At 39.8% G+C, this 17,909-nt stretch overlaps 1 protein-coding gene across 1 annotated transcript in view; it reads left to right on the forward strand.

Moving 5' to 3' along the window:
* LOC117303324 (sushi, von Willebrand factor type A, EGF and pentraxin domain-containing protein 1-like) overlaps positions 1-17,909 on the forward strand; it is a 57,624-nt gene that overhangs the window by 25,601 nt on the left and 14,114 nt on the right. The window contains exons 17-23 of the mRNA XM_033787491.1: positions 1,753-1,845; positions 2,609-2,839; positions 3,878-4,069; positions 11,741-11,911; positions 12,608-12,814; positions 13,944-14,144; positions 16,269-16,478. Of these exons, the coding sequence (XP_033643382.1) occupies positions 1,753-1,845; positions 2,609-2,839; positions 3,878-4,069; positions 11,741-11,911; positions 12,608-12,814; positions 13,944-14,144; positions 16,269-16,478 (1,305 nt within the window). The remainder of the gene's footprint in view (positions 1-1,752; positions 1,846-2,608; positions 2,840-3,877; positions 4,070-11,740; positions 11,912-12,607; positions 12,815-13,943; positions 14,145-16,268; positions 16,479-17,909) is intronic.

Here is a 17,909-nt window from a genome sequence, read left to right on the forward strand (position 1 = left end):
GCATAGAGTATAGTACATTATGTGCGATGTACTGCACAAACAAGCACAACGCGGGGATTATAAAACTGTTTTAACTAAGTTGATTTAGTTTTAAATTAAATTTGAAAATCAATTTACATTTTACAAGATTGATAAAAAGTGTAAGATTTTAACTTGTGTTCATGTTTTGGGAAGTTTCTCTTACAAAACTTTGGTCGCCGGCAGTTTACTGCCAATGCAATAAATAGAGTCTTGGTTTTCATTGGTAACCACCTGTTTAACGCTGGATGGTTCATTACTGCTGCGAGACACCAGGGGAAATCTTACTGCTGCAATGCATACTGCACACGCTGTGAAAATTTTCAGTCAATAAAATAAAAGCTGGATTTTCATTGGTAACCACTAGTGTAATAATAGAAGGTTCATTGCTAACGCGAGATACCAGGGAAGATGTTCTGTGCATGTGTGTGCATGTGCAATACACTCGTCGCAGCAACAAAAAAAAGAATCTTGATTTTCATTGGTAAACACTGTGTCATGTTAGATGGTTCATTGCCAATGTGGGATACCAGGTAAAATCTTGCTTTTGCATTCAATAATATTGATCACGCAACTAGTTTTGATTGTAAGTTGCGGGTGTTTTTATTCTTCTGAACATTTATAATGCGCTTATAAACTCAGTGGATCAGTATCTTTTCTTAAGATTTCTCCAATGTTTGAACCATGCAAACCTCCTAATCCCACCATTGTCCGGAGTTTGGAATTAACAACCTTGCTTGCTGACTCGTGACTCCCGATTTCGGATTAGTGTTGCTAGCGGTAGCGTCCACTTAACACCTCTATTGTATGTCTTAAAAGCCACAAATATCGACTTTACCAGCTGTACAGGTATTTCCTTTGTTGGTTTTTGAATTGTTCTCGTTATAGAAGGGTTTTATACAATGTTTTGCTCGTAATGGGTCTCCCAAATTACCTCGTTATAACCGTGTTCTCGCTACTACCGTGCTCGTATAATCAGTATTTTAATGCATTGAAACACGCATGGGGCCGTTCGGGACCGGCAAAAAACCTCGTATCAACCGGAACCTCGTAACATGCGAGCTCGTAATAACGGGAGTCGACTGTATATCAATCATATTCAATAATAACAGAAGATACACAATGAGTCAGATGTAGAAAGCCCTGTTCATGCTTTTTGTATACTTCATAATTAGCATGAAACAATTGGATTTCTACAATTGGTAGGTGTGGCATTTGTTACAGGGTCCCTTAACAGTGGTTGGCTGAAAGGCCAGTTAAAACACCCAAGGACAGTTAACATTCAAGTGGTCCAGCTGGCTAGTTCATCGTAGTAAGGGTATTATTTCATTTGTAATAATTTATTATTGATAAAGCTGTTGGACAGACCAGTGAAAAGACAAGCTTAAGGCCCAGTCAAACAGGCCTCGATAACAATAACGACATTGAGAATGTTAACAATGCTTGCCCTCGATTGGTTGAATCAGCTCGGGCGTATTCTGCGTGGAGCCATTCAACCAATAGAATGCGTTCTTTTTGCGTTGTGATTGTTACCGTTTTGGTTATCTCTGCAGTGTGACTCGGCCTTTACTGGTCCTGCTGGCAAGACGCTAAAAAAGTCAAGGGTAAACCCCGATTCTGGTACAAGTACTAAGTAACAACTGTATGCGATAATTAGAGCATCAGTTGAGTGATGAGTGGCTTGAATCCAATGTGCTAGTGACATTAGGTTTTTTTCTTCTTACTGTAATGCAGGAAATGCTGACAATGAAATATTCTGGCGGGTGGATTTACAGGATATTTATATCATTAAATATGTTGAAATCTACAACAGACAAGATTGCTGTGGTAAGAAACATTCATAAATACCTTCCCTTTCTTCCCTGGGTGAGCCCCTGGAATGAGGTCAAAGTTGTTCAAACTGCACCGGGGGAAAAGTGGGGTCGACCCGGGGAAGCTAATCGAATAAACCCAATAAGGTGTGCTTTTTTGTCCTCTACTCTGAAGCACCTCCACAGTTATAATTGTAACTGTCTAACTTGATATGTCTTGTGTCTACTTCAATGCTAATCATGCTGCAGTCTACTGTCTTGTCAATATACCATTTCCATCTAGTATTCAGGCACCAACCTCCCGGTCGTTGAGACATGATCATCACCTAAAATATGGCATGCCCTCTGTCTCCCTGGACTGCTACAATTATTCATTCTACCTTCGTACCATCAGGATCTGGAATAGATTATCTTCTACTGTCGTCACAGCACCCTCCATCTAAGCATTTAGGCTTGCAGCCCTTTCGGAGATCCGAGTGATGGTCCCGCAAGTGTCTGACAGACTCCTCTCATTTCTCCCTCCAATGTACAGTGTATATAATGTTCAATTTGTCTTGTCCTACACTTTTGTTGCACCACTGGTCACGGCGTCTTGCACAGCGTATCATCCCAGTTCAGCTTTTACCAGCTGTAAAGGGATTACTTCATCAAGTATCAAGTATCCATCATGGAGTTATCACATCATATTGAATGGGAGTTGTTTAAAATTTTGCAAGATGTTTTTTCTTGAACAGTGTTCCCCTGTAGATTATGATATTGTACCCTCGTGTTTCTTACAGGGGAAAGACTGTCTGAGGCTTCAATACATGTTGGACTATCAGAAAATGAACCTCAAAGACAATGTGGACTCCAGAAGATCAGTACAGAATCAGTAGGATCTCAGCATCCCATTCATGTAGATTGTGCTGCAGACAACCTGTATGGGCAATATATAACCATCAGATTGCCAAACAACAAAGGAAAGATGAATTTATGCGAGGTGGAGGTCTTTGGTGTTGGACCAGTTAAAAGTAAAAACTGTTTGCTCATTTCCTGTAAATATTGCTATGTGTTTCATAACATAACCCTATAATATCTTCCAATTGACAATAGATTCATGGTTGCTGTGAAAATTATTAAAAAGCTTGATATATTAGCAAAAATGATACGGAAATCACTGAAGCCAGAAAAACGAACATGTTTGTGGTAATCTAATCTTGTGAGATGTGGTTGTTATGAGTAGGTCAGAAAATGATTCGAACTGCTTGATAGAGAAGCAGTAAGTGGTTTAAAGGAACATTACAGAATTGGTTTTGCAAGTAAAACAGTTGGTGGCAGTGTTAGCACTTTATGTAATCCACCATATATACATAATAAACTGACACACCTGTAGAAGTTCGAGATCGATCGACCATCTGGGTCACGAGAGAATAGTGAATAACCGAATACAAATTTTGCATTGCATCGACGCCAAAACAAAAATGAATAAAATGCTCACTGAGCGATAAACTCCAAACGCAAAGTTAAATTATTTATTTCTCATCAAATGTGAAATTTCCTACAGAAATATTTCAAGGGATGTTTTCTACTATCATCATTAGACCGTGTAAGTTTTATGTAAATCTGTGATGTTCACGGTTTTTGTTTCTTACCAATTCTGTAACAGTCCTTTAAGGTTATGGATGTAACAGTCCTTTTTACATGTAGGTTCATGGTCTGAACACAGCTGGTGGAAAACTCAAACCTCAATTAGACTCAAAGATATCTCAAATCTACCACACAAACTGCCTCTAATTGGCACTGTGGGATGTGATACAAGCATAATGACGAAATGCATGGCCCTTTCCCAGACTACAAGTATGGCAGAAACTTGTACATGTGATGTACTTTGTAACTGTATTTTGTCAAACTTTTGAGTGCAATTGTGTGATTGTTCCTTGTAGTGGGATTGGTGTATTGCACCTTTATATAACCAGTCATATGATTTGCACAGAGAAACTATTCAGTGTTTTAGCATCACTTAACTTGTTTTGTTTGTTTTTTCTTTCTCCAATATTTTATATTCACAGCATGTAAGGTCAATGATGATCCTATTTTAAAAGTATCCCTAAAGGATACAGATCTTAGAGTGTATACTGTTGTTGCTGCCACTGTAAAGGTGTATTATAACTGCACTGAAGGTTACACTCTACATGGATCCCCTGTCAACAGATGTAACAAGAAAGGTCAATGGAATAAAGCAACCCCCACGTGTCATCCAGGTATGTCATATCAAGAATTTGAGTTATTTAAAGGCAGTGTCCGTGGACACTATTGGTAATTACTCAAAATAATTATTAGCATAAAACCTTACTTGGTAACGAGTAATGGAGAGCTGTTGATAATATAAAGCATTGTGATAAACGGCTCCCTCTGAAGTAGTGTAGTTTTTGAGAAAGAAGAAATTTTCCTAAGATTTGATTTCGAGACCTCGGATTTAGAATTTGATGTCTCGAAATCAAGCATCTAAAAGCACACAACTTCATGTGACAAGGGTGTTGTTTCTTTCATTATTATCTCGCAACTTCAAGGACCAATTGATCTCAAATTTTCACAGGTTTGTTTTTTTATGCATATGTTGAGATACACCAAGTGGGAAGACTGGTCTTTGACAATTACCAATATTAATATTTTACAACTTCAGCATTTTGTATCATTTGCAGAAAATGCAAATCGTTTGCAGAATTTGTATTATTTTAGGGTACATGTATGCATATGAAACCAAATTTTCATAGCACAAAGGCCAAACACCAACCAAAATATTGTCATGGTATTACTATTTTTCAAAAGGCATATTCTGGTTCAGGAAAATATGCATAAATAGGTACTTACATTTATATGCTGAAATTAGCGGCCTAGTCGGTGGCCCTTGTGAACATGAGAAGATTTGTGTGTACTCGCTTTACACTGGCATTTTGTACAGTTGCATCAAAATTATTTGTCAAGGATGCCTGTGGTGTGCAGAACAAATTAAGACTGGGCGTATCAAACAACTGGTACAGGATCTGTAATATATTTGTCTGTAGCACCTGATAACAAGACCTATCAGGACTTGGCAAGAGAAGAGTAGCTCGAGGAGGACATTGCTGAGGCAAAGGTCATTAATATACTTGTTTTTGGAAAGAGTAAAGGTGATATTAAAGGCAGTGGACACTATTGGTAATTACTCAAAATAATGATAAGTATAAAAACTTACTTGGTAACAAGCAATGGAAATATGTTAATAGTATAAAACATTGTGAGAAACGGCTCTCTCTGAAGTGACATAGTTTTCTAGAAAGAAATCATTTTGATTGAACTTGATTTTAAGACCTCAGTATTACATTCTGAGGTCCTGAAATCAAGCATCTGAAATCACACAACTTCAGGTGACAAGGATGGTTTTTTCTTCCATTATTATCTTGCAACTTCGACAACCAAATTTTCACAGGTTTGTTATTTTGTGCATATGTTGAGATACACCAAGTGAGAAGACTGTTTTTGACATTTACCAAAATTTTCCAGTGTCTAAAGTAAATTGATGTACGTAGCTGTTTATCTAGTTCCATCTACAAAGGTAACAATACTCACAGTATTAGGCGTGCTCTTATGATGGTATAAGTTGTTTTGATTTGAGATTACACGGATGGCAAGGATTATTCTTTGATTATATTTATTCATGAACTGCTACATGTCTGTAACTAGGTAGCCATGTTTTAACTGTCTAAAGTCTGCCAAGAGAGGGCGCTATTACAATAACATGTAAAATCACCACATCTTCCTTTCTTTAAATAAAGAAGTTCCTAATATGAAGTTATTGTCCTGACAGTGTATATAGTTCAAAGTTCACATTCCAGTTGATACACGTATCGCGATGCGGTAGTGTTATGAAGACGATGCGGAAAAGTTCAGTGTTCATTCTCGAAGACTGGTGTTTATAAAAACAACTAAATTTCCTCAAGAAAACTTTCAATTTAAGAACTTGAAGATAATGCTGTAAACTCATTAACGCTGTAAACTCATGAACGCTGTAAACTCATGAACGCTGTAAACTAATTAACGCTAAGTTTAACTGTGACTGTAAGTAAGGTTTGGCAAGTCTCGCGATTTATAGATCAAGTCTTATCGGTGGCTTAACAACTCGTCCGCTCCTGGTCATAGTAGCTGTTGGTTGAGTGATGTCGTTGTTGTTCGGCTCAACTGCTGTTGCGGTCGTGGTTGTTTCGAAATCCTGTTCTTTGGATGATGGCTCGATGAAGTCACACTGCTGTGGCGGTTGTGAAGCAACTCTCAAGTGCCGCCTATTACGACGTCTCGTGCCATTGCCTGTATCTACTTGATATGAACGGTTTGGCAATGCGGCTGTAACTACTCCGCCCTGAGACCACATATTCTTAGTCGTATCCAGCAGCCTCACGGTATCTCCTACTTGAAGTAGAGGAAGGTCACGGGATCCACCCTTTTGTTTTTCCTTTTGTGCGTCCTTTCTTTGCTTGAATGCTTTACTGTCCAGATGTTTAAAACCAAGCAAGCTGTCCACCATGGGAAGATTGGAACGAATTCTTCTGTTGTACAGCAGCTCTGCTGGGGATTTCCCGCACTCAAGTGGTGTACTGCGATAAATCTGCAAAGCTCTATAGATGTCTTGGCCACTGTTAACTGTTTTGCGGATCATGTTCTTGACAATTTTCACAGCATTTTCCACCAATCCATTTGACTGAGGATAGTGGGGACTCGATGTGGTGTGTGTGAAGTCCCAATCTGCTGAAAAGCGTTTGAATTCAGCGCTGGAAAACTGGGGTCCATTGTCGGTGAACATTTCATGTGGAGTTCCCTGTCGCGAAAACACAGACTTCAAGTTGTTAATCACTGTGCCGCTGGTTGTGCTTGTCAATGTGCAAATTTCTACAAATTGTGAGAAGTAGTCTACAATGACTATATAGTTCTTACTGTTGAGTGTGAACAAATCTGCTCCTACCTTTTGCCATGGGCGGTCGGGAGTAGGGTGCGGCTGGAGTGTTTCTGCCGTCTGCTTTGGCTGGTATGTTTGACATGAGTTGCAATTTTTTACCATGTCAGCTACATCTTGGTTGATGCGAGGCCAATACATCACTTCTCTGGCTCTACGTTTACATTTCTCAATGCCGAGGTGACCTTCATGGATTTTCTCAAGCATGTTTCGGCGCATTGATGTTGGGATGATTATTTTAGTTCCCTTGAACAACATGTCGTCTGCTTGTGAAAGTTCATCACGTGCGTTCCAGTAATCGCTGATTGCAACTGGACATTTGCTCTTCACGTCGGGCCAACCTTCATTGATGATTGTGCTCAGTGTCTTGAGGGTTTCATCGCGTTTTGTCTCCAGGGCGATTTCTTTCTTCCTGTTAGAGGACACTGGCATGTTGGTCAATATTGTATTGACATAGGCTTGAATGTCATCCTCTTTGGAGCTGTCTTTATCTGCATGAGGATCGACTGCCCTTGAAAGTGTGTCAGCGGTATACATGAATTTACCCGGTGTGTAAGACACTTTCAAGTCGTAGCGTTGTACTCTGATGAGCATGCGTTGTACTCTTAATGGACAATCACACAGTGGTTTAGTGAACAACGGAATGAGTGGTTTATGGTCAGTTTCCACTTCTATTTGTTGTCCGTAGATGTACTGGTGAAAGCGTTCACATGCATAGGTTATGGCCAACAGCTCATTTTCAATTTGGGCGTATCTTGTCTCGGCCGCTGTCATGGCTCTGGATGCATACGCCACTGGTGCCCATTCATTATCATACTGTTGTAGTAGAACTGCACCGAGCCCATTCTTTGATGCATCAGCTGATAGCTTGATGGGCTTTTTGGGGTCATAGAACCTGAGCACTGGCGCTGTTGTCAGTATAACTTTCAGTTCTTGCCACGCCTTTTCCTGTGCTTCAAGCCACATCCATTGATTCTTCTGGTCAAGCAAGCTGCGTAGTGGTGCTGACTTGGTAGATAGATCTGGAATGCATTTGCCCATGTAGTTGATCATCCCCATGAATCTTTGTACATCATTCTTATTTTGAGGTTTCTGCATGTTGAGGATAGCAGAGACCTTTTTGGGATCAGGCAAGACTCCTTGGTCGCTGATGACATCTCCAATGAAGGTCAATTTTCTCACCCCAAACTCACACTTTTCTCGGTTCAGTTTGAGATTATTACGCTCTGCTATCTCTAGTACTTGTCGGAGATTCTGGTCATGCTCTTCGCGAGTTGAACCCCAAACGATGATATCATCCATCATTGTGTTGACCCCTGGCACTTCAGAAAAGAGATCATGGATGATTTTGTGGTATACCTCTGGTGCACTGCTGATGCCAAAGGGAAGACGAAGGAAACGATACCTTCCAAACGGTGTGATGAACGTGCAAAGTTCTGAGCTGGCATCATCTAATTTGATTTGCCAAAATCCGCTTGAGGCATCAAGTTTACTGAAGAATTTTGCTCCTGCAAAGTGTGCTGTAATTTCAGCACGAGATGGCAATTTGTAGTGCTGTCTCTTGATTGCCCGGTTTAGATCTCGTGGGTCCAGACACACTCGGAGCTTGCCGTTTTTCTTGTCAACGACGCAGAGTGACGACACCCAATCTGTTGGTTGGTCTATCTTTGTGATCACCTGCATTTGCTCCATTTTGTCCAGCTCTTCTTTGAGCTTTCCCTGTAGAGGAAAAGGCACTTTCCTACATGCATGCTGGACAGGTATGGCATCTTCACTTGTTGTGATGTGGTGTGTTCCAGGTAGGCATCCTAACCCGGTGAACACATCTGCAAAATCTTCTACTTCGAGGGGTGTTTTAGTGATGTTTAGTACTCTTTTTATGAGGTTCATCTTCTCACAAGCTTGCAACCCTAACATTGGCTGATGATTACCTGGTGTGACTAGAAATGCAATGAAGTAGTTCTTACTTTTGTGTTGCACTTTCACCATACATTTGCCGGTGATGGGTATGTCTACTCCCGAATATCCTGTAGCCTTTACTTTTGCTGAGTGAAGCTTTGGCTGTGGTTTCATTTGTTGAAACAGCTTTTCAGGAAGGAGATTTGCTTGAGCCCCTGTATCCAACTTGTAGTTTACTTTTATACCATGTGTATGGAGTTGAAGTTTCCATTCATCGTTGCCTGAATCACTGTCTATCACATCCACAAAGAATTCTTCCATATCTTCTGGAGTTTCAGTGACGTTGTGTACATTTTTCTGTCTGTACGGAGAGCTTTGTGCACCCTTGCAGGCTTTTGCAAAGTGATTTATTTTTCCACATTTTGTGCACGTTTTTCCATGAGCAGGGCATGCACCATACTCGTGTGTTTGGGCACATCGATAACATGTCTTGTTACCCTTATTCGAAGCATGTGGAGACTTTTTGGAGAAATTTCCTTTGCCATTCGATCTTCGATCTTTTGCTCGTACTGCATCTACTACTGGCTTGCCGGATGGAGCTAGCTCTTTTGCTTGTAGCTTTGTGGTTTCTGCTGCTCTGCATAGCTGCATGACTTTTTCCAGAGTGAGGTTATCTCCCCTTAAGAGTCTCTCTCTTAAGCTATCCTCTGGAATTCCACAAATGATGCGATCTCTGATTAGCGAATCTTTAAGCTCGCCGAATTCACAAGATTTACTGCGCGTACGGAGTTCCGTAGCATACTGATCAATGGTTTCTCCTGGTTGCTGATCTCTGGTAAAGAATCTGTGGCGTTCAAATGTGATATTGCGCTTCGGCATGCAGTATTCCTCAAACTTCTTTAGCACAACATCTTGTTTCATACTATCATCTTCCGATTCAAAAATAAATGTGTTGTAGATGTCGAGGGCTGCCTCCCCTATGATATGAAGGAGAGTTGATGTCTGAGTCTTATCATCTTTCTCAGTTAATTCTGAAGCTATATTATACAATGTATATCGCTGCTTGAACCGTTTCCAATTCTCGGCAAGGTTGCCAGTCAGATCCAATGCCGGAGGTTGTGATAGATGGGGTAGATGTGCCATTTTAGTGTTCAAGATTGTCCTTTTATTGATGAGTATTATAGATCTCTGTCAGGTACATACCCCTATTATAAAGCCTGTAATAGCTAGACAACAGGAGGAGCAAAGCCCGTCCCCCAACGTATGAGATCAGTTCGACAATAAACGTTACAACGTTTTTTTTCTATGTCTTTTTATATCGGCAATTCTTGAGTTTTATGGCTGATTTATGGCTCACCTTCTATCAATCTTCAGCTATACTGTCTTGACAGGAGAAATCCCACTTCTGACACCATGTTTTGATTTGAGATTACACGGATGGCAAGGATTATTCTTTGATTATATTTATTCATGAACTGCTACATGTCTGTAACTAGGTAGCCATGTTTTAACTGTCTAAAGTCTGCCAAGAGAGGGCGCTATTACAATAACATGTAAAATCACCACATAAGTTAACATATTTTTCAGTTATTTTCATTGGGTTATTCCGTGTCAAATCAATAGCCTCCAGATGCTAAACAAATTTGTTATACTTGTTTGGTCGTATGCAGTGAGTATGGTTGTATACTTGTTTGGTTGTATGCAGTGAGTATGGTTGTATACTTGTTTGGTTGTATGCAGTGAGTATGGTTGTATACTTGTTTGGTCGTATGCAGTGAGTATGGTTGTATACTTGTTTGGTTGTATGCAGTGAGTATGGTTGTATACTTGTTTGGTTGTATGCAGTGAGTATGGTTGTATACTTGTTTGGTTGTACATGTATGCAGTGAGTATGGTTGTATACTTGTTTGGTTGTATGCAGTGAGTATGGTTGTATACTTGTTTGGTTGTATGCAGTGAGTATGGTTGTATACTTGTTTGGTTGTACATGTATGCAGTGAGTATGGTTGTATACTTGTTTGGTTGTATGCAGTGAGTATGGTTGTATACTTGTTTGGTTGTATGCAGTGAGTATGGTTGTATACTTGTTTGGTTGTACATGTATGCAGTGAGTATGGTTGTATACTTGTTTGGTTGTATGCAGTGAGTATGGTTGTATAATTTAAAGTAGTATTGTACATCTATGACCCTATATAAGAGGCATGTACATTGGACTCGGACTTTACTTTAAAATAAAGTCAGCCATATCTTTGCATATGAGATGATTGTTTGGGAAAGTTAAGGATATTGTAGGCGGTGATTATAATAATAATAACAAATCCTATGGCACATTTACACAATATTCGATGGGATTTACATTAGTGCCGTGGTCATAGGGCCAATAACATCCCTTTAATGTTTCTCAGCTCCCTGGGCATCTGGAGTATACAGCCCGAACTACCGTGGCACTATGATGGCTTTTTCATACACAATATCAACCTCTACACTCGCAGGTAACCATTTATACCCCTGGGTGAAGAGAAGCTCAAGGACACAAGTGTCACGACCGGAATTCAAACCCACACTCCGGTGACTTGGCACCAGCACTTGAATTTGATGCTCTTAGATGGGTCAATGTACTTTTTGTAGGACAAAAAATACAATGTCAACAAATTTTCATTAAGCTTACACAGTTTGAAGATAATGATGGTAGAAAGCTTCCCTGAAAATATTACTTGCTGAGGTGCTTTAGTTTTTGAGAAACGAGAAAAACAATGTAATGAAAATAATTTTTGTTTCAGTGGTCATGAGACAAAAATTATTTTAGCATGTAAAAACGTATTTTCATGACAGTGTTTTTACTCATTTCTCAAAAACTACAGCACCTCAGCAGCCAATATTTAAAGGTACACTTTCTACTATCATTATCTTCAAACAGTGTAAGTTTAATGTAAATCTGTGGACATTGTGTTACAAAAAGTACCCAAATCCTTTAACCACTTAGCCATGACCCGCTACCAGCTGATCACATTCTTGAAGTGGTTTTATATTTGTTTATGATTTGCAGATGGTTGTAGTGTGGCTGCTCCAGAGAATGGTCAGCTTGACCAGAGTGTATCAAAAGTTAACCATGATTGGAGTGTAGCCTATTCATGTGACCGTCTCTATATCAAGCTACATGATGAAGTTGTTTGTAAAACAGGCCAATTTGAACCCGGACCACCAACCTGTATACCTAGTAAGTAAATGGGTTTTTTTGAATTTTGTTTTATTACAAATGTCTTTGAATCCCCGAAATTCTGAAAATGCTATCTAACAATTCTATTCCTGTTTGAATGCAGTTGGCAGTAATCACTCTCTTTAGTATAAACTCTGTTTTCTAGACTCTGGAGATCCACATTGACCTTATGATCTGTCAGATGCACATGTTTTGAGAATCGTTGAAGTTTGCATTACTGATAAGTCTCAGATGATTTTTTTTCCCATCATTAAATTCAGTTTTCAATTCAATTTACATTTATTTCCACAAACACATTTCCACAAATAATACAGAGCTAAATGGTAATGCATACATGTACATGTACATGTTTAAATCAAATACAACAAAAGTATAATGATATGGACTGTAACTTTTCAAGAATATTAATTTAAAATACTGAAAACCAATAAAAGAAAATATAGGGCCTTGGCAAGATACCCTGCTGTAATAGCATTATGCCCTCCTCATACACTCCACACAAGTTATACAACAAGAAGATTTCCACAATATTTACTGTCCACACACATGACTGACAAATACATCTAGCAGCATAACAATTTTCCTGTTAAAACAGTTCTTTAGTTTGAACTGGTTAGTAGCTAGAAAGTGAATGCTGTTGAGATTAGTGTTGAAGTTTGTTTTATTATTTTGAAAAATATTTCACTTTGTCTATAGAAAACTGCCTCTTGGATGCAAGTCAGTTCACTAATGTACATGTATTCGTAGACAATCAGGAACTATCACTAGATGAACCAGTTACCATTGATCATGGTAGGGGTGTCACTTTCAGCTGCAAGACAGGATTTCAAGTTGATCATAATTCAAATACTCGTACATGCTGGTTTGGAGAGCTGGATCACCCAATACCAACATGCACAGCAGGTATTTAAGACTAGAGATATTGTACACTTGTAAATATAATTATGTCACAATTGTTCTGTATTGTCAACCTCTCCTGTGATGTCATTCCCATCGTTCCACTACGTTGTATGAATGGCGCAATGGGTACATGTTAAAACAATATAGCGCTATTCGTGTGAAATAATGGAGCGATTGAACAATAGCATGACGTCACAGGTGAGGGATAAGTCGTACAATCAGGCATGTGAGATTTCCTGTTGAGGAAAAGCTTTGATTTTACTCTTTTTTACTTGTTGTGTACAAAAGTATAGAAACTTTATTTTTTCACTTGTTTTTCTTGCCTGGTTTTCTCTTCATTTCCTCTTTTTTTCATGGATAGTTAGTCACATGCCTGCCTTATGACCTCAATGTTTGCACCATTTTGTAGAGTCAAAATTTTGACTCCATTAAATGGCTGACCGTGTTTCTTTGCGATGTAAGAGGAAAAAACATGCAATTTCAGGGCATGTTTGTGTGGGATATGATTGGCCCTCATGCTTTGCCCTCATGCCATTCCTACCCACCTTGCACCTCAGACATTATTCTATATTTATTATGGCAGCCTCCTAAGTGAGCAGGAGCTTGAAACTAAGGTTGGAAACATTGATTTAATGATAAACTCAGACCCAGTTTCTCTTCACTTGATGAACTTAAATGGGCACACTTTACAGGAACACAATGCCTTGGATCAGTCGGGTTGGTCTTTAAAAACTGTTGACGTGTGAAACTGTTTAGAAAGACATTTTAAAACAGAGTATACTGATCCACACATGTATCACTCGAAATTGCACGGTTTTCCTTTTACGTCGCAAACTAACACGGTCGGCCATTTTATGGAGTCAAAATTTTGACCCCACATGCCCGACCATGTTTCTACGCGACGTAAAAGAAAAACCCTGCAGTTTTGAGGCATGTTTGTGTGGATCATTATATTCTACTCTTAAATTATCTATCTAACCATTTGCATTTCATAAAAAACAGCCCCAAACGCTTTTCAAAGACCAACTTGACCGATCCAAGGCAACATGTTCCTTTAATTTGAGGACAGTAGCCAGCATTATGCAACCATCCTTTGGTTTGATATTACCGTAGTTTCTCTGTTTTCCTACAGTTCAATGTCAACAGCCACCTTTCATGGAGCATGGTTCCTACAGTATTGTATTTGGTGATTCTAGTCTGACATATAAAACATCAGTCCGTTATCAGTGTGATCAGGGTTATATGTTTCAAACGGGTGACACATATGTTTTCCGAAGATGTTCTTCAAGTGGTAGTTGGGGTGAAGACCTCCCATCCTGCCAGTCGCAAGCAGGTGAGATTACTTTTAAGAATGCTTAGTAGAGTTGATATTATAAGTTAATGTATATCACACAAGCGCGAGTGGAATACGGAAAACTACAGCGCTTCTGCATGCCATATCCAACAAGGCCGAAGTCCGATTAGGATGGGATGCAGATGTGCTATATTTTTCCGTATTCCCAAAGAGCGCGTGTTTTAACAAATTTATCACCCAGTCACAACCTCATTTATAAAGAAACAAAGGAACAACTAAACTTAAAGCCAATATACACTTTCAGTAAACAGTATTGTCCAAGTCCCACACTTCGTGTATCACAACTTATTTATAAAATAACAAACCTGTGAAAATTTAGGCTCAATCGGTCATCGGAGTGGGGAGAAAATAACGGGAAAACCCACTCTTGTTTCCGCACGTTTCGCCGTGAACAAGGAGCATGTTGCTGGTGAATCTAAGACCAGGTCTTGTAGTACGGGGAGTCAACAGGTTTTGAATAATTATAGAGTGGGGCTGAACCTTGGAGTGCCTTGAAAGTGAGAATGATTATTTTTAATTTGATGCGTTGTTTGATGGGAAGCCAATGTAGATTATAAAGGATTGGAGTGATGTGGTCATGCAATTTGTTTCCAGTCAAGAGACGTGCTGCAGCGTTCTGAACAGATTGGAGGCGCTGCAGCGTGCTCTGTGGAAGACCAGCAAGCAGACTGTTGCAGAAATCCAGTCTGGAGGTGATAAACGCATGGATGAGTTGCTCTGCAGAAGGCAGCTTCATGGAAAGAAGACGTCTGATCTTAGCGATGCGTCTGAGGTGTATGTAGGAAGATTGGCAGACACGAGAAACATGTTTTTCTAGGTTCATGCACTGGTCAAAGAGCACGCCGAGATTTCGTACATCTGTGCTTGGTGTGACCAGGGTATCGCCAATCTGAATGTGTTGGATGGGAACTTTGTTGCGGAGTTGTGGAGAGGAGATGATTATGAACTTCGTTTTAGAAGGATTGAACTTAAGAAAGTTGTCCAGCATCCATCTTTGGAAGTCGTGCAAGCAGTTGGTGAGTGACAAGAGGATGTTGTTGTGATTACCTACCAAGTTGGGACTGAAAGTTGTGTATAATTGTGTGTCTTCAGCGTAGAAGTGTGATTGTAAATGATGATTCCTAGCAATTTGATCAAGTGGCGATGTATATAGAGTGAAAAGAACGGGACCTAGGACAGAGCCCTGCGGGACTCCATAGTATACTTTGGCCTCCGGTGATGATTCCCCTTGAATTTGAACTAGTTGAGAACGGTTATGTAGGTAGGATTTGATCCAGTTTAAAGCTGTGCCCCCAATACCAAAATTAGAATGCAGTCTCTGGATGAGAACATCGTGGTCAATTGTATCGAAGGCCGCTGAGAGGTCGAGCAAGATCATCAGTACAGCCTTTTTGCTGTCGACTGCGCACATGATGTCTTTGTGAACTTTAAGAAGGGCCGTTTCCACGCTATGAAACTTACGGTACGCAGATGGGTGACTTTCGCGCAGCTGGTTTTCTAACAAGTGTGCGTTTAGTCTTGCAGCAACGACCCTCTCAGTGACCTTCGACACAAAGGACAAATTAGATATAGGACGATAGTTCTTTAAGTCATTACAGTCCAAAGATTCTTTCTTGATTACTGGGGTGATCAAAGCAGTTTTGAAGCTGTCTGGGAACTGGCCACTTTCGAGAGACATGTTGATCAGCCGGGTTATTGGGACTACCAACGAGTTGTTCAAGTTCTTAACCAGCAATGTCGGTAGAGGGTCCAGTGGGCATGATTTGGGAGGAGATCTCTTGATTATCTTGGCGATCTCGTCCTCCGAAGAAGGTCTCAGGGTTTCGAGGGTTGGACTCAGTGGTGGGGTTGGGTCAGAGCTACTGCTAACTGTGATAGGTGAGGGTATGGGGCTTGTTTGATTTGAAACCAGGTCACTTCTGATCTGATCAACTTTGCTAGTGAAATAAGCTGAAGCATAAGATCAGTTCAAATAAGAAATAAGAGTTTTTTTCGGAGGGGGGGGGGGGACTGGTCACTTTGAATGTTTCTGCAAAGTATCATCCCATGTTTGGTTAATCTTATTTCTAATCTTATTTTCATGTTTTTTTTGTGTATCATAAGTTTCAAGTGGAGATGTTGTGCAAGAATGCAGAAGACCTTCAATTCAACAAGCGCTTATTTATCACCAACAACAAAATATAGCAGGTTCTCGTATCACCTTTGTGGATGGAGATGCTATTACAATTCGCTGCAGCCGTGGTTTCATAGTAAGTGGAAAATCATCAACAACCTGTAGGAATGGAAACTGGCAACCATCTCTTCCAAGTTGTGGTAGGATCAATTGATTTTATTGGATTTATTTTTGTGTATTTTTAAACCATATTGCTATTTTGATCATGTTTTTTTATCCTGCATTTTAATATTTTCTTGGGTGTACAGCGCTTTGAAACAGTGTTAAAGTGCTTTATAAATGCATTTAAGTTAAAGGCAGTGGACACTATTGGTAATTACTCAAATAAAATTGTTCATAAAACCTTTCTTGATTACGAGTAATGGGGAGAGGTTGATAGAATAAAGCATTGTGAGAAACAGCTCCCTCTGAAGTGACATACATTTTCGAGAAAGAACTAATTTTCCACGAATTTGATTTCGCGACCTCAGATTTAGAATTTGAGGTCTCGAAATCAAGCATCTGAAAGCACACAACTTGGCTTGACCATGGTGCGACAAGGGTGTTTTTTTCTTTCATTAATATCTCGCAACTTCGACGACCGATTGAGCACAAATTTTAAGATTAAGATTATTGAAGTGCAGAGAACGCAGGGTGAATGCAGTACAAACTGTTTCTTTAAGTGACTGACGCTAATAGACCTGGAATATTGTACAGTTAGCACTCATGAGCAGGGAAAAGTCCTATTGAAGTTTTTGTTCCAACTGTTTTTCATGGATAGCATTTTATTGAAAGTTGTAGCAGCATTACTTGTATCTGGACAAAACCATGAAAGGTTACCAAAGAAAAACTCCATCATTTGTCCAAAGGCCAACGAGTGCACTGATTAAAACTATTTAAAAAAACGTGTACAGCTGAGAGTAGGCCTATACATGTTGCTTTTTTTTTCTCTGGAAAGTCATTACACACCAGCAGCCGATTTCACGAAACTTTACGCAACTACGTAAGTCCACTTGCGCAATGTTTATGACGCAACTTACGCAATAAACGTTGCGCAAGTGGGCTTACGCAGTTGCGTGAAATTGGCTGCAGCCCTCTTACTGAATGTGACACTGACCTGGAAGGGTTATTAACCACTGGAAGACATACAGTTTACATGAAAACAGTTTCAGGACATGCAACAGAGGGAGCCTGATAAACAAACAAAAACATTTTTTTTTTTTTTCACTCATACACCGATGTGTGTTAGCACTGTATACTCAGTACTTTCCCGAGTCCTGTGAAAATATCACAGGCATCTAACTTGGGATTTGCCCGGTAGCTATAGGCTGTTCGAATGCTATGTTTTGGCAGCGGGTACCGCAACGATATATAATAGATGTTAAATTTGCATCGGGGATAAAGAATATTAATTTTGGTTTTTACCCATACACCGATGTGCGTTAGCTACCGGGCAATCTCGGCAATATTCTTTATCCCCGATGCAAATATTCATCTATTATATATCGTTGCGGTATATGCACATAGGATTCAAACTGCCTCTAGTTACCGGGCAACCTCGGTAGTCTAGTTGGTAATACACTGCTCTAAAA

The sequence above is a fragment of the Asterias rubens genome, chromosome 19 (assembly GCF_902459465.1).
Source record: "Asterias rubens chromosome 19, eAstRub1.3, whole genome shotgun sequence".
In the NCBI taxonomy this organism is placed as follows: Eukaryota; Metazoa; Echinodermata; class Asteroidea; order Forcipulatida; family Asteriidae; genus Asterias; species Asterias rubens.